At 40.4% G+C, this 25,188-nt stretch overlaps 1 protein-coding gene across 1 annotated transcript in view; it reads left to right on the forward strand.

The window, feature by feature from the left end:
* The window catches only part of nek7 (NIMA-related kinase 7), a 58,829-nt gene extending 34,112 nt beyond the window's left edge, over positions 1 to 24,717 (forward strand). Inside the window, exons 6-10 of the mRNA XM_058637501.1 lie at positions 2,252 to 2,360; positions 4,712 to 4,819; positions 10,639 to 10,733; positions 19,006 to 19,119; positions 22,225 to 24,717. Of these exons, the coding sequence (XP_058493484.1) occupies positions 2,252 to 2,360; positions 4,712 to 4,819; positions 10,639 to 10,733; positions 19,006 to 19,119; positions 22,225 to 22,335 (537 nt within the window). The 3' untranslated portion in view covers positions 22,336 to 24,717. The remainder of the gene's footprint in view (positions 1 to 2,251; positions 2,361 to 4,711; positions 4,820 to 10,638; positions 10,734 to 19,005; positions 19,120 to 22,224) is intronic.
* Positions 24,718 to 25,188: the final 471 nt, after the last annotated feature.

Raw genomic sequence — 25,188 nt, forward strand, 5'->3', positions numbered from 1 at the left:
TACAAAATGTGGCTGTGAACCACATAGGTTTGTCAAGTTTGACATTAATCTTATAGATTTTAAGTCAAGAAATTTGCGGTAGAGTTTTGAGCAGGTAAAGGAACATGGTTGTTCAAAATGGTTGTGATAAGGTCCCAGTCTTACTGTTATTTGTCTTTGAGTTAGACTAAATCTAAAGTTATTATAAAAACCTGCCAGTATAGCAAATTAGTGGTGTGCATGTAAAAAGCCCGCTCTTCTCCCATGCATATTTGATGCCGTGGTGTTGTATCAGCTCAGCTCGACAAGCTGTTTGCAGTCATACTGAGCAGCTCCACATCAGCATAGTTCAACACAGCAAATTAGGAGAGGCGAGGATTAGTGGTACAAGAGAGTGAACATGACAGGCTTGGCACACACATACGCTCTCTGGTATACATCCAATTCAGATGCACACCCTTATGCCCTCTGTATGCATACTGTACAATACATATGCCATGCCATGTAAGCCAAGTATGACTCACAACCAGAGAATCACACTCAAATGTTCAGAGATGCATTTTAAGATGTGACATGGCAGTGTGAAGAGGTGAGATAACAAACCACTGAGCACCACTGCTATCTCAGTCAGGACATTGAGAATGCTGGGAGAATTCTGACAGTGTCCTCTCCCTATTTTGCTGCTAACAACACACACATGTGCACACGCACATCATTTGTCTGTTGCACCGTCCCAAATTATTTGTTTCTCTAATGTAATAGTGTCACTCCAGAGGTGTTTGCTGGGGCTTGGCCACCACTGTTTTGGCTGTAAAGTGAAGTAAACAGATTGTACAGTTTTCCATATGTAAAACAGACTGCCCCTCCAATGCATGAATTTAACATTTTTTATTCTTTTTGATATCTCCTCTTCAATGCTGCTCTCTCTTCCTTCATTCTCCATTACTCTCTCTGTCTCGGACCATCTCAGAATTCAAATGAAATCAAATGGTCCTTGATTTGCATGCACTTACAGAATATTGCATGTGCAGTGTTTGCTGTTAAAGGCATGGAGAGGAGGGCGGCGGCGGTGGTGGTAGCGTTGGTGGGCGTCTATGTGCTCCCCCATTGACATCAAACAGTTCTCTGATATGGAAATGGGAGGGCAGGGGAAGAATGGCTCCTTGCTGACGCTTTGTTTCGATGTAGGCCAAGGTCTATCCCTCCATCTCTCCATCTATCTATATCCCTCTCTTTCACGCACACCTTACTTCATCTCATTTTCTGCATTTCTTAACACCACCTACATCCTTAACCTCCTTTCACTGCATTCATAATATGTGCTTACTTCTTCCGTCTCCCTCTTTCTATTCTCCCAACATTGCTCCTTTTCTTTCATATATTGTTTAGTGGATTTATGAAACGGATATAGGATAATCTTGTCCTTTCTCCTCCTTGACCCTTGAAAGTTCTAGAGATATTGCCATTCTCTTTCCATAGTAGATGGAAGTTCATCTACTGTTGATCTATTATAAGTTTTTCCTGTGCTAAATGTCTGTTTATACAGTAATTGCCTTGTTTGTAGTCAGTTTTTTTTTTTTTTGCACTGAATCCTTTTAGTAGCCATATTTCTTACATATCCTTTGTCTTAGACACTGCTGTATGAAGAAGAGTTTATAATCAATTGTTAATTTTTAGTCTTTCAAGATCAAGTTGATCAAGTTGAGGTTCTGTCATCACTGGCGTTTCTGGAGAGGGACCAGAGTCTTAGATGACACTGCGCAACTCTGTCTAGCCCTTCAAAACAAAATAAATAAATAAAAAAAATACACCAAAAAGCAAAGTAAACCACTGTGCCACTGAAAGCTGTACTTAACAAAAGAGCTGTGTGCCAGATGGGAGACTTTTGGAAGGTACCACAAATTTCTTCTCTCTGTTCTTAGGAATGCATGTGCTTTTCATTGTAGGTCATAGAGAAAATGAGATGGTGCTTGGTTAGGCAAGGGATTGACCGAGAGGAGAGTGGTCTGGGTTGCATTAAGAGTGGAGTCACAGGACTGGGTACTGAGGCCTGGGATGGATGCGGCATAAAAACACTCAGACATTAAGCCTTTGCTACGATCTTTAAATTGTTTTCTGTGCCTCAAATGACCTTTTTCCATTCCTATTAAAGTATTTTATGTGTTTTTTTTTCTCTCAGGTATGTTAAAGTTACTTTGCTTTATTTTCTCCCTCTCCCTCTGTGTGTGTGTGTGTGTGTGTGTGTGTGTGTGCACTTGCATTTACTTCACAGCACTTTAAGAAGCAACGGAGGCTTATCCCGGAGAGAACAGTGTGGAAGTACTTTGTCCAACTCTGCAGTGCCCTCGAACATATGCACTCTCGGAGAGTCATGCACAGAGGTATTAAGCACACACACTGAAGATAACCATGCTCCCTCACATCAATACAGAGATGAAACTGGCTTATTTATTGTCAGTGAATGTATAGAATCTTAAATATAGGTTAGATAATGCTCATAATTTGAGCCTCTATGAATGATTTAAAGCATTAAATCATTCATAGACATTTTAGAGTCGTATTGGATGATAAATTAGACGAAGAGACTGTTACAATCAAGTTCTCAGATCTCATTTCCTGTCAATGTCCTGTCATAGTACCAAGAAAAACCAGTAGAATAAAACATTTTTTTTTCCGTTTCTAGTTGACCAAACCAAAGTGAGATAATCTCAGTTAGAGGGTTTATCAAATCCGTTAGAAATTAACCCTCGAAAATACATTTTGTGTTGTATTTCATATAACTGGGGTCTGCTGGTTCAAAAAGTTTAATTGGCAAGATACTTGCATGAAGCATAAATATTTTGTACTCTTTGTTCAAAGGTACATGATTATCAAAGTATTTAGTTAATCCTGCTTTATTGTTAATGACAACATGCACTAAAGCTGGAGCATGGACTCCAAACGTTTAAGTATCAGAGACATGTTTGACAATCCTCTAAAGAGCTCCCAGTGATGTCACAGGACACTTGTCAGTCCAAAACTCCTTGGTCTTCTCTTGTCTTCTTGTAGGTCTCATATTTGTTTATGTATTTGTGGTCACTGTCCTGCTGCAGTTTGAATCTCTAACACCAGAGATGCAAACCAAAGGGTGTAGCAATTGTCTGAAGAATGAAGTGGTGCTTCTCTTTGCTCAGGGTGTAGGTACTGCAGTGTAATCGTCCCTCTCCAAAGTACACAAAACCCCCCCATAGACTCCATGATTCACTGTCACTGTTAAAATACACTGTGATGTAATACACAATTCTGCCATGAATCTCAAATTTAAATAGGACTTTTTTTCCATCCATTTTGGAGTGATGGTAACTCTTAAGCCCAAAACAAAATGTTTGGCATCGTTTTCCTGCATGTGCAGTGATTCTGACACTGCTGCTCATTAGAGTTAGACCAATAATTGGGACAGATGATGAACTGGGCCAATTTTTCGTCTTGTTTTATTATTCAGCATCTGATGATTATTTATTTATGTATGTTTACACATTTTTGTTGTCAGAAACTTGATAATGTTGCGTTATTTTTTTACCAAGTTTAGTTTTTTGACTACCTGTTTAATGCAACTAATGTATCTAATATTTAGTTTATACATTCTTACTATTCAAAATATATCGGTGCTGGACAATGTAGAGAAAAAATGCAGTTTGGAGAGACATGCCATGTGTTGTGTAAGCAATTTGTGTATCATTTGTTGTTAGATAGAAGAAGAAAAAAAGAGGCAGAAGAATATATTATATATCAGCATCGGGTAACCTGATTTCTAAAGATCAGTAGAAACCATAGAAAAACAATATTATTCAACCTCACTACTCTGTGAGGCCACATTTTATTTTATACTTTTCACTCATGCATATATATGACATTGTTGTCCATTGATTTCTCTGACCCAAGATAAAGAGATGTATTCCCTAAATTCATTATTCTAAAGCCAAACTTAATAAAGCATTGTACTTTTTAGAAGATGTATATATTTTGTTGCTATTTTTATTGCACTTTGTTGAACGCCTAGTAAACAGAATGATTTGCACGATACTCGGGTCCTAAGTCCAGAAAAAAAAAAAAAAGAGTGAAAACAGCACATTAAATCAGTATTTCACGATGGGCTTTCTTTTTTTGTGTAAGGACCTCGTTGAATATGACAGAAAGCTTAAGTGTAGCTGTTAAACAACACATAGACCAGAGAGCACAGTGTTTATGGCCCCACATGCTTTCAATAGGGCTTAAGTCAAATCAAGTCCCAGATTCATGTACATAGTCTGACATACACACACACTCAGCTACAGGTGATGTACTTCCGTTGGACTGAGTTTGATTAGGGTTCAGGGACACTAATGAACTCTGAGCTCTGGGTTTTAATGACCACTTAACAGAGACCGCCTATTCAAAAGCTGCTTACATTTATGCAGGAGCAGTAAATTTCAAAGGCTGTTGCGGGACACATTAACATTACGTTAAAAAAAACAACAGAAATGGGTTGCTAATGTCCACATTAAATTAAATTAATATTTTGGATTATTCGGTAATGGTCTTTCGGGGGGTGGAATTGACATGCAGTGTTTTTGTTTAATGTCATACACCTACCACAGGTGATGCTGCCTCTGAGAGTCTCATTTGCAGCATTTATATTAGGTACTTCACGTTAGGCAGAGTTCATTAAAACCTTGCTTTTCACTTTTACTGACTCCTCTCCGCTCTTCTCCAGATATCAAGCCAGCCAATGTTTTCATCACAGCCACCGGAGTAGTGAAATTAGGAGACTTGGGACTGGGACGATTCTTCAGCTCCAAAACAACCGCAGCTCACTCCCTAGGTATTGCACAAAAGTCTACACACACACACACACACATATGCACACAAAGCAGGCCCCAGTAATCACCCAGTGTTGGATGTGTTTCATTAGGCATGGTGAGGCCAGAGCCATGTGTCATGTGTATGCTGCCTGGCCACGGCTGTGCCCAGCCCCTTCATAGGCCACTTAGCCACTTCCTGTTGCCTTGACTTTTAACCCCGACACAGATGAAGAGTGGGCAGAGGCAGTTGAAACACAGCTCTGATTGTGACTGTGTGCCATAAAACAAGTCGGCCAACTTTACAGTCAGGGCTATTGTTGGCATTGATGGGTGTGTTTGTCACTTGTCGGAAAAGAAATCATATAACACACCTATTTTTTCACCCAAATAAGTAAGATTTGTTGCTCAGACCTGACACAAAATCAATGACATAACAAAGAAATAGGTGTACTTAACTTAAAACTGTATGAACGGAATAGTACTACATGTTGTTGACGATAAAAATATACCGTGAATCTTTTGGATTAAAGCATCTTATTCTTTACATTTCTACCTCTTTTAGCTTTGTCTTCTCAGGGATAACATTAAGCGCATCTCGTTTACAGAACACTCCAGGTTTAAGACAACTGTACACCCTCATATCCCTCACTGCAAGAGTGTTGCAGTGTTAAAAGCTTAACTTTCTGTCCTACCAGCCTTACAGTTAACAAAGCTGAAGTGGTGTTTGGCTGTGTTTCGGTAAGATTTGGTGATTCAAGCCAGTTCAAGCACATCCAGCAAGTTAAACCCAGTTTAAATTTGTCTTAACCACTGTTTTAAAAGAGCAAATTCTCTGGTGTAACAGTTATTGGTTCAATAACATTTTAAACTTTCTGTAGTTTTTGCCTCAGTTAAACTTATTTAGAAAAAAAAACTTGGAAAATGTAGAAAAGTGAACATCTTTAACAAATATACATGCTGTCATTCCCTATGTCAAGCTGTTATTACTGCAAACAGCGTGCTATTCTCAGCCCCTTTACAGCAGCAGCCCAGGCTTTTAAGTGTGAATCACATGATAAACTCAGCAGAAAGCCCTATCAACCGAGCAGCCTGCAGTTACAGCAGAGCAGAATGAAAGCGCCCGTGATTGCTCATTAAACGTTGAGTCCACAGCACCCTCTTTAGGCTGACGGAGGATATAGGCAGTGCCACAAGCAGGGAGGTCACCTGGAACCCCATATCATTAATGAAAAGCAGTCAAAAGTGCTTTGTTAGTCTCCGCAGATCACAGTGTAATACTCCGTCATGTTCAGACTGAATTCCTGTCACATGCGGTTCACGTAGATGCTTTTGAATGTGAACCGATAACGGAAAAGAAATCTGTCATGTTGATACAAGTATGAAATAAGTGAGAAGTTGTCTTTAATGATGCATTTAAGTTGTAAAAAAACCCAAAAAAGTAAGATTTCTTTTTTGCCACATTGCTGGAATGTTTTCCTCAATGATCTTGTTCAGCAGAACAGTTGCTGTCCCCCAGTTAACTTGACCTCTCAACAAGGGATTCATAGGGCAACACTGGCTTTCCCCTTGACATTTCTTACAGTGTGCTTCAAACATTAGAGCTACTGTCTCTTTCTTTCCTTGTCATCCATCCTTCTGCTATTTATCTATCGTACTCGTCCTCCCCTCTTCCATCTGTCCCTCCCTCTGGTTTCCAGTCAAAGAGAAAGGTGAAGGAGAAAGTGTGAAATAATAATAAAAAAAAACTGGAGTTGGAGAATGGAGGACAGCGCACACAGTGTGAAAGAGTAAAAAGAGAGAGCAATATGTCAGAAAAAGAAAGGAGCATAGGGAAACGAATGGGTGACAAAGAAACCAGAAAAAGAGAGATGCAGTCTGCTGGGTTCAAGAGAGGAATATATGACAGAAAGACACTGGAAAAAGAGGAGAAAAAAAGAGAGCGGAGAGAAAGAAAAAAGTTTGGAGCAGAGTAAGAGGAGAGAATATGACAACATGACAGAAAAAGTGGAAGAGAAAAAGGAAAGCAAGAGTGAGAGAGAGGGCTAGAAAGGATGTGAGGCAGAGCTGTGTGTGTGTCTGTCTGTCTGTGTGTGTGTGTGTTTGTGTGTGTTTGTGCTTGTATGCCCAATCGCGTGCCAGCGTGTGTCTGTAATGAGCTGAGCCACACAGCTGAACAGTGGAGCAGGGTGGTGGAGCTGAGATGGAGGTCCAGGCATACAGCCTGTCAGCTCATAGGCTTTCAACTCAGTCTGTACACACACACACACACACACACACACACACACTGAGAGACACACATAATGTCTCCTATATGGATGAATGTAGAGATACACACACACACATCCATGTTGACTGGAATGCATGCACGCACAGACACATACATGAAAGAGCTGATATTCATTCATTGGAGTCATCATCATACACACGCCATACACGTGCGTCCACTTGAAACATAAGACAGGAATAAATAAAAGCATGCAATAGACACCCACTACATACTTCATGCTTTTCAGTATTGAGAATTGCCATGTATGGTTATGGCAAAAATTTGATTAGCTATTTAAAAAGGAAAGAAAAAAAAAATAACAATAGGAAATTTGTAACAGGAAAGCTAATGCAATCATTAGAGCAATAAGAGACTAGCCAATTGGCAGTAATAAGTATTATAATATACCTGCAATTAACACCTGTAATGAGAAAGGTGTTAACGATTAGTACCGGGGGAAAGGCAGAAACATGGAAGCAGACTTGGGAGAGGCTGATGTTGGAAAATAATTATGAGTATTTCAACCTGTATTTATAGAGTTATCGTTTTAAAGCCAAGAAGGCAAGTTGTGAACCAAAGACTAGTAGTCCAACAGCTAAAAAGGGAACGAGGACTCAGCAGGACCTAAAGAAAACAGAGAGAAATAATGGAAGGGAAAATGTCCAGACTATGAGATCCAGTTCGCGCTTTGTTAAAACACGATAGAATGGTGTTTTACTTGTTCTGGCTCACAATGAATCGGTAAACGAAGGAATTTGAAGGTAGCGGTCGGTATAATATGCGACCAAAGTGCAGAAACTCTTACAGTTCACGCGGGGGTTGTATTGTGTGTAACCCTGTCTGTAGTCTGTACCTCTGATTCACAGACATTAAACACCTCACATGCAGACTATTGGTAGATGCTATGTCAGTGACTGTATAGCATGTAACTCAAACAGTTACATTAAAAAAATTAGTTTGAAAAGAAATTCACTTAGTGATTAAGCTTCCCGGGGCGAGATGTCAGCAGTAACCCATCCCTGTTTAAAAAAGAAACAGAAAACTAGTCTTTAACCGTCTTTAAATGGTAAAATACAGCCTTTAGGTTGAAAAGAAATGACTGCAAGTCTCTGCAATTTGATCAATAAATGTATTTAAAAAGGCAGGAGTTGGTTAATTTTACATTCCCTTCAGCAGGAGCTTGGAAGAGTGGGCTCCTCACCACATCACTTACCATGTTACACAGAGAAAAGAGTGTTGTCACAGACATTAACAATAATGGAAATCAATCCGAACATGACTTTCAATTTATTTGCATGAATAAGTAATGCACCCTTAATTTAGCATTCTGACGAAGCTGGAGCCCAAAAAAAAAGAAAAGAAAAAAAAGATTCAACTATTAACATAAGAGCAGCTCATTCTTTTTAATCAGCTAATAATGAATGTTATGGGAGCTTGTTCAGACTGTACCATGAGACCATAGAACACAAACACACACACACACACACAAACCACTGTAGCAACCTGATGACCAATTAAAACAGCAATCCCCAGCAGTCCCCTGTTTATTCTTGTACGTGCTCTCTCTTTGCTTCTGGCTGTGCAGATGCTGAGTATTTTTGGAATGACAGGTAACACTTCATTATTTAAAACCGCACATTTAAGATAAAAGTGGGTTTTCTCAAGCCAATTAGATGTGCACCAAAATTAAAACTGCTGGCTTTCATTTCACTTCCCATAGACTTCAAATCTAATAGCCCCTCTGTATTAGTTCCATTAATTGCAATTACATTGGCTCAGTTTCCTCCAACCTGTAAATGTGCAGAATACTCAGGAGAGAGAACGAGAGAGACGATGGGTCTTTTTCCCCTCAGTTTTTACTGCTAGTTGACGTTTCCACTTAAGAGCTGTTTGTGTGTATCATAAATGCAGCGACTACCAGTTGTTCTCTAAAATAGTCATACCTGCTCTAAAATATGCAACTCTAAATATAACTATGAGTCTTAGTCATAGTCACTTGGTATAAATGCATGCAAGACTGTGGTTGGGTTATTAAGCATTTCTTTTTAGAAGTTCTCCAAGATTTCTTTATACACCGTATATATGTATACACAACACATCAGTTCAATTTAGTATGCGTTGAAAACACATCTGTACTGCAGATCAGTTACTTAAAGCGACACAATGTAGGATTTCAATGCAAATGGTCTCTCTGTAATTCTGTAAAAGCAGGTCTGCATCGCCTGCAGTGGCATTATGTAACTGCTGGTCAATGCCACAAAAGAACTACAACACATTTCTAATATTCTGAAATTCTAATATTTGGAAAAATATAATATAATAAAATCTGAACAAAGTGCTACATCATAGGCTACTGCACCTGGTCTGAAGACATGATTTGCAACATATATTTTGCAACAGCTGAGAGCAAATCCTGCATTATGTTAGTTGGTTAGTAGTACAAACTTATTTCACCCTCAGAATTAGCTGGTATACTTACTAATTGGACTGAAACCCTGTGGATTTGTCTGTTATACACTACTAATTCTAATAGAAACTGCTAGGCTTTGGATTTACAGTTGGAATACAATTAGAAGTTGGAGATTATTTTGACACACACACCCACACAAGCTACATATAGTCATATGCATCAGTGTTACTGAATGAGGTTGTACACCAGCTCAGCAGAGTCGTGTGTCGCTGTCTTCTTTTCAATTTCAGAAAGCCTTTAATGCACATGTTTGCTTGAGAGGACTTGGAGTCTGAAAGCTGCACAGCACCAGTTACAGGACTGGTAAAAATTTCCATCCTTTAACCATATGTGATTAATATAAAACCTCTGCTGGATGTGCTCGATAGACTTTTACATGGGAAATCACAATAAACAGAAAGCAAATGAAAAAAGCAGCTGTCATATTCGCCTAAGAAAGTAGCAAATCTCCAAAGCTTCCTGCAGTGTTGTTGAGCTGGGGTTCCTCTTTGTGTCCAGTTGGGTGAAGATCTGATTCTTTGGAGCTCTGCCAGTCGCCATGGTAGTTTGGGATTCTTGGGTTTCAAAACCAGAGCCAGAAACTGGCCAACCTTTAAGGCTCCACCATTGTTTCCTGGGCGTATTCACTGACTACTGTTTCAGATCATTACTGAACCCAGTAATCAAAAGTGATTTACGTGTATTTTGTGTGTGCAAGTATGTCTGCTGTACATATGTATGCAAGTTTGTGGTACTTATTCAATTGCATGCACAGCATTGGTGTACATGATGATATCCAACCTTGTAAAATATCATCTTACTAAGAATTAACAGAGGCAGTCCACTTTCAAGTCTCCCTCGAGTTTTCTTTTTTGTGCTATTGCTAAAAAAAATGGTGTGTATTGCAGCCTCTGAATGTGTCACAGTTTGAGACGACACCTCTGTTCCTCACCCATTTCTCCGTACTGTGTGAGCTGTGTCAGTGATGCTGATGAACTGGGGAAGCAGGGGTTTGCAATGCAAAATGTTAACATTCACGTTCTCTTTTTGTCTTGTTCTCCTCTTCTGCATCTGTCTATCTCCTTCTGTCCCCCCTTCTCCTTCCCCCTTTGTCTGTGTTCCAGTGGGTACTCCTTACTACATGTCACCAGAGAGGATACATGAAAACGGATACAACTTCAAATCTGACATCTGGTCGCTAGGATGCCTGCTCTATGAGGTAAACTATGGGAATGCGTGCACATACTGTCACCCTGCAGTCGACTGCAGGAGTGATGCGAGAACACAGTGGCTGAGTCACACAAACAAACAAACAAACAAACCTCAAACAAGCCTCACATATAATAGTCCTGTAAGAAAATGCATACAGATATTTATGCTTTTTCAACACCATGAACATCACCTGCAATGTAAACGTTAATGAGGCCCACTTTACTTTTTTACAGTGTAATAATTCCAAATATAAACTATCATAAGTGCAGTATATTTCTTTACCCCTTCTTCCTCATGTTCCTTCCTTCATTTGTTTTCTTGGCTGACCTGAAGCCTCAAGACTCTTTGAATTAAAGTTCTTTAGCTAAGGAACCTGCTAAATGTTGAAAAGCTGTTGAGTGAAGGGAACTGACATGACCATGTGTTTTAGATGAGGCGACCCAGTGACACTGACTAGTTTGATTAGTCGGGAGTAAAACACCACAGGGCTGGGGACCACACTGAGCAGAGACAAGCCTGGGAGGAGAACACAGCTCAGGGAACAAAGGGGGAGCAGTGAGGAGCAGAATAATGATGGACATGAATGATAGCCGTCAATCAGATTTTTCGCCTTGCCTGCCGTCACATGCGCTGAATACAAAAAGACAAGCACAAATTCAGAGGCACACTGTCGGCCAAGGAAACACCCACTTTTTTCCTCCCCCCTCCTCTCTCCCCTGAGCTGCTGATCACTTGGGCTGCATTTCAGCGCCTCAGGCATAGAGGTGCTGATAACGTGAGGAAGAAGTTTGAGCTTAGCTTGCAGGTCATGGTTGCTCAGAGACCCACAGTCCTTCATGCTAATTCGATCCCCACAATGCACTTTGGTAGTGCGCTGCTGTGGTTGAGCACTGGTTGCTGTAGGTCACAGTCTGCTTTTATAGTTTTTATGTGTGGTGAATGTGTTGCTACGTACTGTATTCTGCTAATAAAAACTGATTTATTTATGTTGGTATCACAACTGTGCAACACAGGCATTGTGCATTTCTGTTTAAGTAAGGTCTTTTCCATATAGACAATGTCACTTTAGTATTGACTGTAACAGGCGTGGATTGTTTGATTAATTATAAATTATGCAACATTTTGGCATAAAGATATCTAATAACCATAGACTTTTCCATAGAATCCTGTGTTTGTGTTCATTGTAACTACATTTTTGTAGTCTTCTGAAGACGCCATGGGCTTTACCCGTCTCTGTCTGTAACCTCCAGGGCAAACCATAGCTTTCACCATCAAGAACAAATGCCCAAACAAACATGACAAGACAACAATTCCCACGATCCCATGCTGCTTCCCAGTGTCATGGAAATAGGTCTTTAGTTGTCGTTTTGATTGTGAGACCCCTAACAGCAGAAATTGCATGCTATGTCTTAAAGGACATCAAACACTAGGCTGTACATCATTTCGTCTGACATTATTTAAAAATGATGTTTTGGAAAGCCAAAACATTGATCGTTACAATAACACTGCGTGTGCAGCTAAAACATTGATCGTTTTAGAGTTTCAGTGCTGGTTGCCAGTTGATCTTTTATACTTTTTTCACTCTTAGAAGTGCTGGGGGTGAGAGTCGCCGAAAAATCTAGATCATGACGAGAAATGAGGAGAGCAAATGAGAGAGCTAGAGAGCGATGAAAAGGTTGAGAGAGACCTTTTGCTCCCTGTGGACGTCAAAACAGTGAATGAAGAAATTTATAAAGAAAAGTTTATCAATCTAATATAGGAGCAATCTTGTAGGCTGGAGAGGGGAGAGGGCATTTTAAGAGAGAATGAAAAGAAAATAGGAGATGGAAGGTTCAACAGAGAGTGAGCAGAGGGGGAGAAGTGGAAGAGAAAAATAACAAAATAGCAAGAGCAGGGTTATAGATTGCTGGAGCGAAGAGAAAGATGGGGGGTGTTCATTCAGAGAGAACTTACTGTAGGTACAAGAACAGAGACAGAACTCAAACCATCAGGTCAAGGTGAGCCATGCAAGCAGCCTGTGGAGATAAAGATTTTACAGCCTTATTGTTACCAGAGGAGTGCTCACTGCTTCATGCATATTCTCTTTGAAGAACAGACCCTTGCTTTCCAACTTCTTGGTAAGAGGGCTCTGCTGTATGTTTGGTGTCAGGAAACTTACCTCTTTCTCTCCCAAACTCTCTCCTCCATTCCTCTTTGCTCTGTTCTCCTCCTCTCTGCTAGGTTCCCCACTGTATGCCTCCCTTTTCCTCACTTAACCTTCAGGCATAAGAAATTCACATAGAAATTCATCCTTGATCCCTTTGGTGCTCATTGATTTCACTCTGGACATACAGTAGGGGCTGAGGTTTTTTGTTTTTTTGTGTGTGCACACGCAACCAATCCATGGGAGTTTGACTCCTTATGTGTGAAACGGCTCCATTTGAGAGAGCCTGCATTTTTTATTCTTGTGCCCGAGGGTTGGGTTAGGGTCCGAAGGGTCCATCTGTCAATACTTGGTCATTGTATCTGCGTCTGTCTTCATCTCACATTCTGTTTGATCCCTATCTCCTCGTGTCTAACCTTATTACATCACCTGACCCCTGCCCTGTGCTTCCTCACCTAAATGCTTTCACCAAGGTGAACAGGCTGCACACATCGGGGTCGTCTCCTACAGTGACCTGGAAAATACTGGAGTTTAGGCACATGCCAGTCAACAGGATTGGCGTCACATTTAGCGGATCTCACACTTGGTTGTCTTCTGTTTGTAAACACAGATGCACACTCACACTCACTCTCCTGTTTGTTTGTATGCATTTGTTGTGGTTCTATAAAGCTTGATATAGGAGAATCTCTTGAAACTTTTATGGGACTGTGTCTCCTTCCTGTATGTAGCTTAGTCATCCATACCTCTTACTGTGCCCATGTCCCGTGCTTCCTGCCTCATTCCTGCCCCCCCCCCCCCCCCCCCCCCCCCCACTTGATTTGCTGTTGGTTTTATGAGGCCCAAGACCGTTGGGTTCTCTGAAGCAGGCTGTGCCTTTGGCTAGTGCTCTCTGACAGTTACAAGTCTGTTTAAAAGTACAGTATAGTTTCATATTTTGGGAAGTGCACTTATTTTTCGAGTTATAAGAAGTTGTAAGAATAAAAGATTGATGTAGATGCCATGGTGATGTTGTTAACAGAGCCAGTCTAGCTGTTTGCCTTGCTTCATTTCAACTAAACTGGCAACACCTGGCACAACTGCCAGTTTTAATCATTTAAACCATAATCATTTTCTTTGTTTTTTCACAATCCAGATACATTGGACATTATTGCACAGACATTTTTTTTTATCATTTTTACCATTTTTAATCTTCCCCAAAAGTTAAACTTTGTGACTCCTTAAATCAATTTCATCATCACCCGTAAGAATCTTAATCTTATGACCAGTTGAGGTTTTGCAACTCAAAGTCTGCAGATTCCACTTGGAATCAGGCTGCTTTTGGATCATGCCACCTGTCAATCACACTGGTGTCCACTCTTGCTTTATTGTCTATTTTTGTTTCAATGGGAACATAATTTACAAAATTGACATCTTGTTCTTTCGAAGAAGAGCTGAAACTGGCAATTGAGACCATCGGCTCCTCAGGAAAATCTTAACTGATGTTGTACATCAAGTGAGATGTAGACGCTTTTTCCCATAGACTTCCAGCAGAGTCACCCCCTTGTGGCTGTGGATCTATTATTACTCTGTGGTTAGCTTCAACTAGCAAACTGGAGAACTCCTTTTTTATATACAGTCTATACTTTTAACTCGTGTCTCTGTTCATCTTCCTCTTGTGTTCTTTCTTTATTCTTTTTTGGGCTGTTAAAGTAGCGAAGTGATGACTCCACTGGGTGTAGGTATATATTTAATGACTGTCCCTACTTCGTAAATTATTGACTTGATTAATATATCATCATAAAGCCACATGAAGGGCCAGTGAGAACATCAAAAAGTCATGCTTTCCTCAATTTTACCCAGGGAGAGAGAGAGAGTATGTGTGTGTGTGTGTGTGTGTGAGAGAGAGAGAGGGAGGGAGAGAAGTATAGAAACAAAGGGATGAACCATACACTTGTCCTGCAAGCCAAGCGTGTGTTAGCATTTAGGTGTTTATTTTGATGTGGCATATGCCTGTAATTGTATGTGTGTTTATAATTGAGTGAGTGAGAACTTGTGTGAAGCCCTTTGGTCCCAGGCTGTACGGGCTCCAGGGATTAAGGAGGGTAGAGCGAGGGAGATGGGAACCTCTAGCAGCTCTTTTTTAATTGGTGTACAGGGAGAGAAACGGGATAGAGTGAGCTGGATCAGTGTTAATTAAACTCGAAAAGACCCCATCCAGACCTTGTACATGGGCAAAGATGCTGGCTTAACATGCCTGGGCCGAGGAGGGCACAACCTGGCCAGCTGAGGAGGAGAAACAAAGGGAGTGTATGTGCGTTTGTCTGGGTGCGCACACATTTGTCTGTAAGTGAGGATGTGCGTGTGTTTTGCCACCAGCAGCTCACACCCCTCAGCAGACAGCAGGCATGCGTGTGCATTGTATGCCTTTCGAATATCAATGAAGCATACACACACGCACAGTCTCACATCCACACACCAGGGATGCAGAGGTCAGAGAGAGAGTCAATCATCTAACCCTGCGATGACACGGTCTGAAAAAAAAAAAAAGAGTGTGTGTGTGTGTGTATATATATATATATATATATATTTATATATATGTGTGTGTGTGTGTGTGTGTGTGTGGTGAGAGCAGGGGGCCGGCAGCTGTCAGGGGCTAGGAGCAGCAGGCACTAATGAAGCAGATGAATAGTGCAAAAACTCCCAAATACAAACAGGACAGTTGACATTTTTCATCTGTCAAAAGCAGAAGATGCATGAAAATACGATGGGGTCTTGTTTAACCCTTTGCCTCCTGGAGTCTAAAGCTGGCTGAGTCTATTTCTGTCCCTCTTCTCTCTTACTTACTGAGAAATGAATATTTTTGGGGGAAGCACTATCCAAACCTAACACACAACAGTATAAACACACACAGACTGCCTCCTCTGTGATATTACAGAGTTTAAATCAATTAGTAGTAGTTTCCCTTACTGTCTTATCCTAGACACTGAAGCAGACATTTACAGTGAGTAGTGAGTATTTCTTAGTTTTTGCCAATGATTTTTAAAGCTGTAAGGGTGCAGTGTCAGATTCCCTTAGTGCTAAATGTGAATCATGGGAATAATGAAATCTGAACATTTTTGTTAGGCCTGAAAATATCTGCAGTCTTGTGTCATTTTCTTCCCAATTGAATAGCTTGAGTTGAGTCAAGTAATTTCTAATTCTCGTGCTCTTTATGCATCTTGGATGCCACATACATCTTATCAGACACCGTAAATGTTGCGTCGGGGAGTGCGTTTTTAAAGGATTGCACCGTTCGTGTGTGTTTATTTCTCCCTCCCTGTATCCATTTGTCTCATCAACATAGAATAAAATCTGAACTCTTACAGATATCAGCCTTTGTTACTAATGGAAGTGCATCATTGCTGACACACACAGTAATAGGCATCTCCACACACAACTCATCACTGTCAACCACCTGCTGTGCCAGTCTCAGTAGTAATCACTGGAGCGGAGGGGGAAGGGGGGGGGTGTCCAAAAGAAAGCAAGAGAGGGAAATCCTTGTTGCTTGCTGTCCGTGTGTGTGTGTGTGTGTGTGTTTTTATATGAAACACAGTATAAATGTGTAAATGTTTGATTAATAGAGGGGATGATGTCCAGAAGAGAGAGATTGCCCACTGGGATGCTGCTGTCATCCTGACTTCCCACCGGAAGCTGTGACAGACTCTGCCAACAGGGAACAACAACTTTTCAGTGACTATGAAAAATGAACCCTTTTACAAATTGGTGAAGTGATAGACAGTTTTTGCTCAGTGTCAGTCGGGTTACCTCCCCAAAAGGTAGCTTCTGTGACTTGACAAGCGAGATGACGGAGAGGCTTATCGACTTAGTGACCCTTAAACAGTCAAATTAGCGTGTTCCTGTTGCCTAGAAATCAGGCATTAATGAAAGAATGCTGACAAATTGTCTGTAATAACTTTTCACATAAATTCAGTATAATAGCACATTGTTCCTATTTACACAGAAAGTGTTGCATCTATCTATGTTAGGCAGATACTGCAATTTGATTTGCAAGATTTTTTTAAAGTTCCTTTCAGTGATCACCGTGGACTAGATTTGCAACAGATGATGGAGCAATACCACACACCGGCATTAACTTAACTATATTTTCATAAGAGGATGAAAACACAGTAAGATATGAATTGTTTCCAACATGTATGAGTGACATTAAGATAAGAAAGAGAGCAATCAAAAATAGAATTAGATTGTAGTCTTTAATTTGGTAACTGTGTTGAAAATGAACAATTGGGTATGGATTGTGGAGACGCTGCTCTCATCTGCGTTCACACCACCAATTAACAGGCTGTCAAACACATACTGTACATTTTCCAATATTTAATAAATGTAAAGTAATAATTAACACAATTTTTGTCTGCTCACTATGGTAAAGTTGTGATGCTATTTTTTTTTTTTTTCCTTTCCTTGTCCTTTTATAGCAACGTATTCTCCCAAATCCAAATTTTCACCACCCACTGTAATCAATTAACACATCCAAAGTTTAAAAACACTCATCAGGGTCACATTCAAGCTGGAAATGCTGCACAATCGTGAAACTAAAATAAACAGGCACACTCCATCTACAAGTTGATTGTCGTTGCCCTGTTTCACACAGATCTTTTTTTCTTCTTCTTCTTCTGGAAGTCACCGAGATGTAGAGCAACTTTCCAATATGCTCAGAAATAACCTCTTGTCTTGAAATAGGACAAACATCAAGTTTGAGTGGATTTTATGTATTTTGTACAATAAAATACAGAAAAATTATAAAAGGATGAGGGAGTTCAGGGAGAGGCAGAAAGTCTGTTGAGTTTTCTGAAGCCTTCACGTACGTATACAATCACACTGTACTTTACAGACAACACTATGCCAAGATGGAAAACTGAGTTACAAACACATAATACCTTAATATGTGCTGACAAGAATAGTAAATGGAATATGAATGTAAGGTACAGTCTTTTGGTGTATATATTAAAATGTACAACCTTATGTGATGGGCTTCTTTTATTTGTCTAATTTAACACTCATCTTTCTGTGTTTTTATATAAATAAATGGATATCAAGTGAACAACCTCCATCATCTGAGCTTGTCATCGTCAACACTAACTTGGTTATTCATCATTAATTATGCAATTAGGCCTAACACAAAATACTAACATTTATTCTAGTTTGAAGAAAATAAATAAGCATGAGTGGGCTAAATGTCTAAGTTTGCTGTAGGGTTCAGCTTGCACACACACATTTAACCAACAGGAAGTGAGTCAGTTACAAAAGTCTGGCAAAAATGGAATGGTAATGATGTCTACCCTGAGAAAAGTGGCAGGGAATCTTCACCTCTTTCCGCTAAACGGCACATGAATCCTTTCCACCCTTCCCATTTGCTCTCTCTGTTCTACCTGCTTACGCTTGTTTTGTGGAGGATTTAGTTTTTCGAGCAGCCCCAGTAAATGGAGAAAGTCTCTTTTCATAATGTGTCCTTTCTCCTATTTTCATCTCCCAAGTTTTGGAAGCAGTGTAGCAGAAAGTGACAGAAAACTAGAGGGAAGCACATGGGAGCTTTGGAAACTTTCACAGATTGCTTTGAACTTGGTTCGCTTGAATGTCGGGCCGTCACTCTTTCACTTACAAAAAGCATACATAAGTATATAATAATTATATATGCCATGTACACAATACTTCATTTGTGTCTCACACTTGACTAAATCCATGTTTTTAATCATGTATATCTCATCAGCTGTAAAGAGTGCAGGCACTACATGTACCATAAATGTGATTGTGTGTTTCCATTTTTCTTATGGATGCAGGATATTATTATCACGATAACGGCATCAGCAGATATTGGCTTTAAAATGTTGGATATCAGCAAACACACCTAGATGCCGATATGACAAATGATTACAACAGTAGGCTAAATAGGCCCCTACTTTCTTGACTTCTATGCTGATTTATATCTACATCTATATATTTTATCTGCTGCGACGTGAATAGGCAAAGATTATGTTAAATTATGTTAATTTCAATATCAGATATCAGATTTTTTACTTTACATTCTCTTGGCCAGGATTAATGTCATCTCCCCCCCCCCTTCTGTTTCCTCTCCTCTTTTTCTCACATCTTTTTATTTCAGATGGCAGCCCTACAGAGTCCATTCTATGGGGATAAGATGAACCTTTACTCCCTCTGTAAGAAGATAGAACAGTGTGACTACCCCCCTCTCCCCTCAGATCACTACTCGGAGGAGGTGAGTACTGTCTCATTTTCACTTTCCAGCTATGGTACATAGCAGATGATCAGTGTTTTAAAAGATCTCATGAGAATCGGCTCTCGTAACGTTTTTAATGTAGAACTATTTAAGTACTGTAGCGTTTTAAGCAACAGTGGCTGGCTCTTCTTTCTCCATGGCAGTTTGTTGATTTTACTTGTATCGACTGCACGTTTTTATGTGTGTAAGTATAATCCGCTCAACTGTCAGAACCATGATATAACTCCGTGATCAAAAGACCGGCTATAATTTTACCCACATATCAAAAGCATGTGGCTGTGCTGCAGAGTGGGGTGAAACTAAATGGGCTGGGGGTGTCGTGTTTCCCTAACTAAATGTTAAATCATCTGCTGTAATTCTGCGTAGACTTATCCATGCACAAAAATGTGATGTCGTCAGTCTGCGGTTAAGCGTTGTCGTATTGGTGATTGCATGGATGCATGTGGCTTTGTGTTGCATGTCCTGTTTGTGTGGTTGTTTTCTTTCTTTCTTTTTCTTTTACATAAAAGTCCACATCACCCACCAGCAAACTCTTAAGCATAATGCTGATTAACTGCAGGTACTTGATTCATTCGCCACTAACGCTTTGCTCTGTGATGAGCTCTGTTCATCTTTCTCCACAAAATGATTCAGATAAGGGTCACGAGGTGCAGTGGCTTGCATTGTTGCCTCACAGCAAGAAGGTCACCGGTTCAGATCCCGGTTTGACTGAGGGCCTTTCTGTGTTAATTGGACACTCTAAATTGACTGTAGGTGTCTCTGTTGGCCCTTTGATGGCCTGGTCACCTGTCCAGGATGTACTCTGCCTTTCACCCTATGTTGGATGGGATTGGCTCCATCTCCCCCTGTGATCCTCATGTGCACCATAAAGCAGTCAAAAATGAGGGATGATCAATTATTAAGTTCATTAAGCTTTTGATTATTGAATGGTATCTGAAATCTGTCAAATTCACAGCCCTATAATAAACTGCCCAAAACCAATTTTTTAGGTACAGAAATAATGTCTCACATATGAGGAGCTGAGAATCTATTGTTTTTTATTCTGATTCTTGATGTTTTTGATAAACGCCCATCTGAAAGTTTCTTGCGTTGTGTAAACCAATTACAGCATAGCTGTTTTAACAGATGTTTAATATTTTGGTTTTAAATAAATGGAACCTTAGTTGTACGGTTCCATAAAGCAAGACCAAAAGAAATCTCTTTGCCTTTTAACTCTGAACACTGAAGCCATTTTCCAACTTGAACTCCACATATGCTCGGGAGATCTGGGTCAGGATATTCTCTCGACTTTGCTGCTCACATGTCAAATGCAGGAGGAGAATCCACACAGGATCCATTTGAGGAGGTGACGCCTGGCTTGAGCATGCAGGAAGCAGGACACTTGGTCACTCACCTGTTGTGGATCTTCTGGAGTTTCTCCGGCTGCATTCTCTCTTGAGCTTTCTCAGGCATTATCTGGGGGATTATATTAGGGAGCTGGCAGGAGAATCTCCAAAGTGACTTCTGTGGACATTTGTGTTCACACCTGCAGCTCCTTCGGAGAATCTCTGGAGTTCAGTGTGTGTCTGAAAGCAGCAGAACAGTCTGTCTGCATATGTAAGTGATTTATTTTAAGTGACTGTCTCTGGGGGTCGCATATTTTGCCCCGCAGTGGCTGCTTATTTTATACTGCAGTATTTATTTCATTATACTGATCAAGGCTAATTTCAGTGTGTTTCAAATGTATTTAGTGTGTGTGTGATTTGTTTATGCAAGAGATATTGTCTCGAGTTTATGTTTGCCACAGGAGCTCCCTACTCCTCACACATACACAAACACGCACACTGAGCTTCTGCGTTGCCCCACATGTCACCCCCATCCAGGAGAAAGAGAGACAAAGCGAAAGAGAGAGGGAATGATAGAGCGAGAGACAGGGCGATGGAGAGATGGAGATGAGGGGGGTGCCTGCAGCGCCTGTCTGGATGTAAACAATGCTCCTGAAGGATCGGCAGCAAACTGTCAGCTGCTCATCTTTGTTGTGTCATTTAACCATCTCCATCTATGCTCCCCCCCCACGCCTCCCTTCACTAGCTCCCACTACCCCCCCCTCCCTCCACCTGACACTCCCCCGCCCCACTCGCCATGCAAAGAAGCACATGAATATTTTACATATTCCACCCCCCATCACCATTGCCATTCTGTGGGACTAATTCTCATACTGTCTGAATTTGCATCTTTCTCTCACTTTCTCACTTAGAGACACACACACGCACACACACAGATATAGGCTGACGAGGACCCATCCAAGCTGGTGCCATGCAACAACGGCCGCTGGTAGACGGTTACCATAGCGACCTTGAGTAGAATTTATGTTTTTTTTTTTCCTTCCTCTCCATCTTTTATTCTATTCTTTTTTTAATGATGGCGGTGGCTGTTCCGCCTGCAAGCCTGTCTATCTATCTGCTCCAATCAGCCGCTTCAAGTGTAAGTGCTGTCTCCGGATGGCAATAGAGTGGCAGCAGTGTGTGTGTGTGTGCGTGTGTGAGTGTGTGTGTGCGCGCACGCCTGTGCATGCTTGCAGGTGGATGTACGTGTGAGGGCTTGGGTAAAAGTGTATTCGACAGACCAGTAAGTGATTAGCGTAATAACCGGGCCTTTAGTCTTCGTCTCATCTTAGTTACCTGTTGCTCTATTATTGCTCTTGTAGGCTCCCTCCATTTTTCAGATAAAACGATGATAAAACTGTCATGCAGTCTGTTTCAGCTCTGTATCAGATATGCATCATTCCAACACACCAGCAAATGTAAAGCAAATTCACCTCCTCTGTTGTGCAGAGATTTCTTTTTATTAGACTGACAATCAGGTTAATGTTTTGTCTCCGTCTGTCCAAGGTAAAATGGACCCATTAGCATTTTTACATTTCTCCATTTAAAAAGCCAAAGCATTGTGGATGGCAGGCATGTCCGTAGCAGAATGTGTTAGTTTGTAAATGAAAATGCAGTCGTATAAATGTAGCCCTTAAAGTCCGTGTCATAACAGTCTCATTGACAAAATGATTTCTCTCTTTACCCTCCAACCAACACCCCCTTGACCCCCTCTCAACAGCTGAGGAACTTGGTAGATATGTGTATCAACCCTGACCCGGAGAAGAGGCCGGACATCACCTATGTGTACGACATCGCCAAACACATGCAGAACCTCACACAGGGCAGTTAAGCCCCGAGATGCACACTCTCTCGCTTGCAGATCTCCTCCCATTACCCCGTCCACCCCCACCCTCTTGCTTTTCATGCTGGACTTGTAAACCTTTTATCAGCTTTCATACAATAACTTACTCCAGAGTTGAGCTCCTTGTGATAAGAAGGACATGTAACAGATTTTATTTTCAAGGTGCTGGTATGGTCTATATGATGACTGACACCTAACCCCCCTCCCCCCTCCCCAATTCCTTAGACTGTTATGTAACAGCACTGAAAATCAAGAATCTAGCTCATCTGATGTGTTTCTTGGTGTGCCTTTCAAACACATGTCTCGAGTATTTTCATGGAGTGAACTAAAGCCATTCTTTAGCTGGCAGGTCTACTGGAAAATAGTAAAAATCAACAAACAAATATAGTAATCTACAGTGTAATTTCAAATCCTTATCTTCAAAGTGATCCATCACTGCAAATACAATGAAACAACCTTATATTGATGTGGCCTGGGGTTAATAAACGACACAGAAAAAGCATGAAAAGTTACAAGAAAGGTGAATAGATTTTCATTCAACAGATCAAAAATGAGACATTGCAGAGTGTGATCGATGGCTGAAGTGGTGTTGCGTTGCACTTTTTATCTTGGTAATGGGAGAGCGGCAGGGTAATCATGTCTAATGAATGTATACGGAAAGTAAGGATCATCCAGAGGCTGCGCTTCAGATGTGCTGGGGATAGAACATGGCCAAATGTCTCCGTAACACTTTGAATGTAAGTCATTTTGACATTGTGTGTTGTCTTTGAACAGTTCACAGTGTCTCTATTTTTGACAGCCTCGAAGGAGAGTGGTAGAACGAGTAACAAAGGCATTTTCTTTTTGCTGTTTACCTTAGTCACTGACACCAAACACATCTCCTCCTCGGTGCAGCTGTAACAAGATATAAACTGTAATTATACAGTGTTAGCTTTGTGAGGCTGGTAAAATCACAGTGAAGACTTCGGAGAGTCAGAACGCATCATGGTCCAGTAGATGTGTTTGACCCTTCTTCAGACTGTTAACGTTGCTGTGTCTGATTGCAGTGTATGTGTCTCGTTGAGTAACAAATGTATGGAGAAGAGTCGGTGGATCAGTGGATCATGAGTAAATCCCAGCTCTGCAACATCTGTCCTCTGTTTAGATACCGAACAAAAGTCGCTCATAAAGAAGCAGTTTTATTTTATGGAAAATACAAGAGACGTACGTAAAAAAACAAGCAGCACATTTTTTTTTTTTTTTTTTACTGTACATATTGAAGAGGTTCCTATAGTTTTAATACTGTAGTGTTTTATTGACCATTAGTCAATGTTAATGGAGGACATGGTAATCATTTTTTGACTATAGGTTTACACCAGTGGGTCACAGATGACCAGCACTGACGACCACTGGTTACCACATGAAAGGTGTAAGTAAGTAAACAATAATTGGTAATGCTTTATTTCAGTGTCTGATGAATTTTGTTTAACATTATCAAATTAGCCTGTTAACTGTTGTTGCACATGTACGCTCATGTTCTTTATGGGTTTTTTAACATTTAATAGTAATAATGTGTTCATTTGAAGCTTACAAGATTCAAAAATAATAAGTTATTTTATTTTGGTTAACAGCATATTGTGATAATGTGTTGCTTCGATAGATTTGTCTGAGACTTGCAAGTATAGTGTTTACAATTCTTGTTTTTGCTCCTTTTTATGGCCGTTCTTTTCCATTGCAATACACACACATATATATTTAGATTTAAAATGTCGTTTACTCGCGATTACCCTTACAAACACGTCTGTATAGCTCCACAACCTTTCAGTATTCTGTTGTAATAACAGAAGTGCAATTGCTTTTAAGCACTTTTTAACGTTTTATCTGCGATACAGAATTCCCCTGAAGAAAGTGATAGTATTCAACAGCAAAATACCAAAAAAAAAAAAGACGTTTCCAGGGGGTTAAAGGGACAAATCCTTCAAGTTTCAAATATTCAATCATGTGTCTTGTGCATCTCCTATTTTATTAGCTGGAAAAATAGATTTTCGTTTACAACCGTGTACAACTCCAGAGCTCCTCATGTTCAACATACTCAGTGCTGAGTCACTTTAAGGTAACTGCTACATCTTGATAGGAAGTGTTTTTTTTTTTTGTGCTCTGTTATGTCCCAGCTTTTCACCTTGGCTCGTCATATTTTTCTGCATACTCCAAAGAATACAGGGTTTTTGGTTTGTTTGTTTTTCCCAGAAAGTCAAATATTAGGATTTAATATTTATTGTTCTGGTACTCTTGTTTGTTTTCTGAGCATTTCATGTCATATTAAAAAGAAAGAAAGAACATCATTACACATGCCTTGTATACCATCTAAATGCAATAAAGCTTTCAAATGTTTCTTGGACATTAGAGTGAGTGTTTGAGCTCTTACCAGGTTTTTGAGGCACAGTGAGTAGGCCTTTGCGACATCTACTGGTGAAGTTGTATGTTGCAGTTGAGTATCTCTCCCCTCACCCCTCCCCTCTTAGCATTTCGGAGAATCTGTGGTAGCCTTCAGTTTTCATTGAGACTCAGAAGGTGTTTAAACATGGTGGTCCATGTCGAGGAACTCTGCTCCTGATGTGTGATGAAAATCAACAATAAACACAACTGTACTCTTGAATTATTTCCTTACTAAATGTATGCCAAAATGTAATTCATTTATCCTAAATCTTACAGCTCAGCTAATGATGTTCATGTTATTTAGTCACATTTTGTGTTTGAGTCTTTCCAAAAGCCAAGCCCTGGTGTTCACCGTCCACTCACAGCTGCAGTTCATGACCGTGTTGATGTTTTGTAAAGAAGGACTCCACCCTCCCTGGTGTTACA

This window comes from Solea solea, chromosome 9 (assembly GCF_958295425.1).
Source record: "Solea solea chromosome 9, fSolSol10.1, whole genome shotgun sequence".
Lineage (NCBI taxonomy): Eukaryota > Metazoa > Chordata > Actinopteri > Pleuronectiformes > Soleidae > Solea > Solea solea.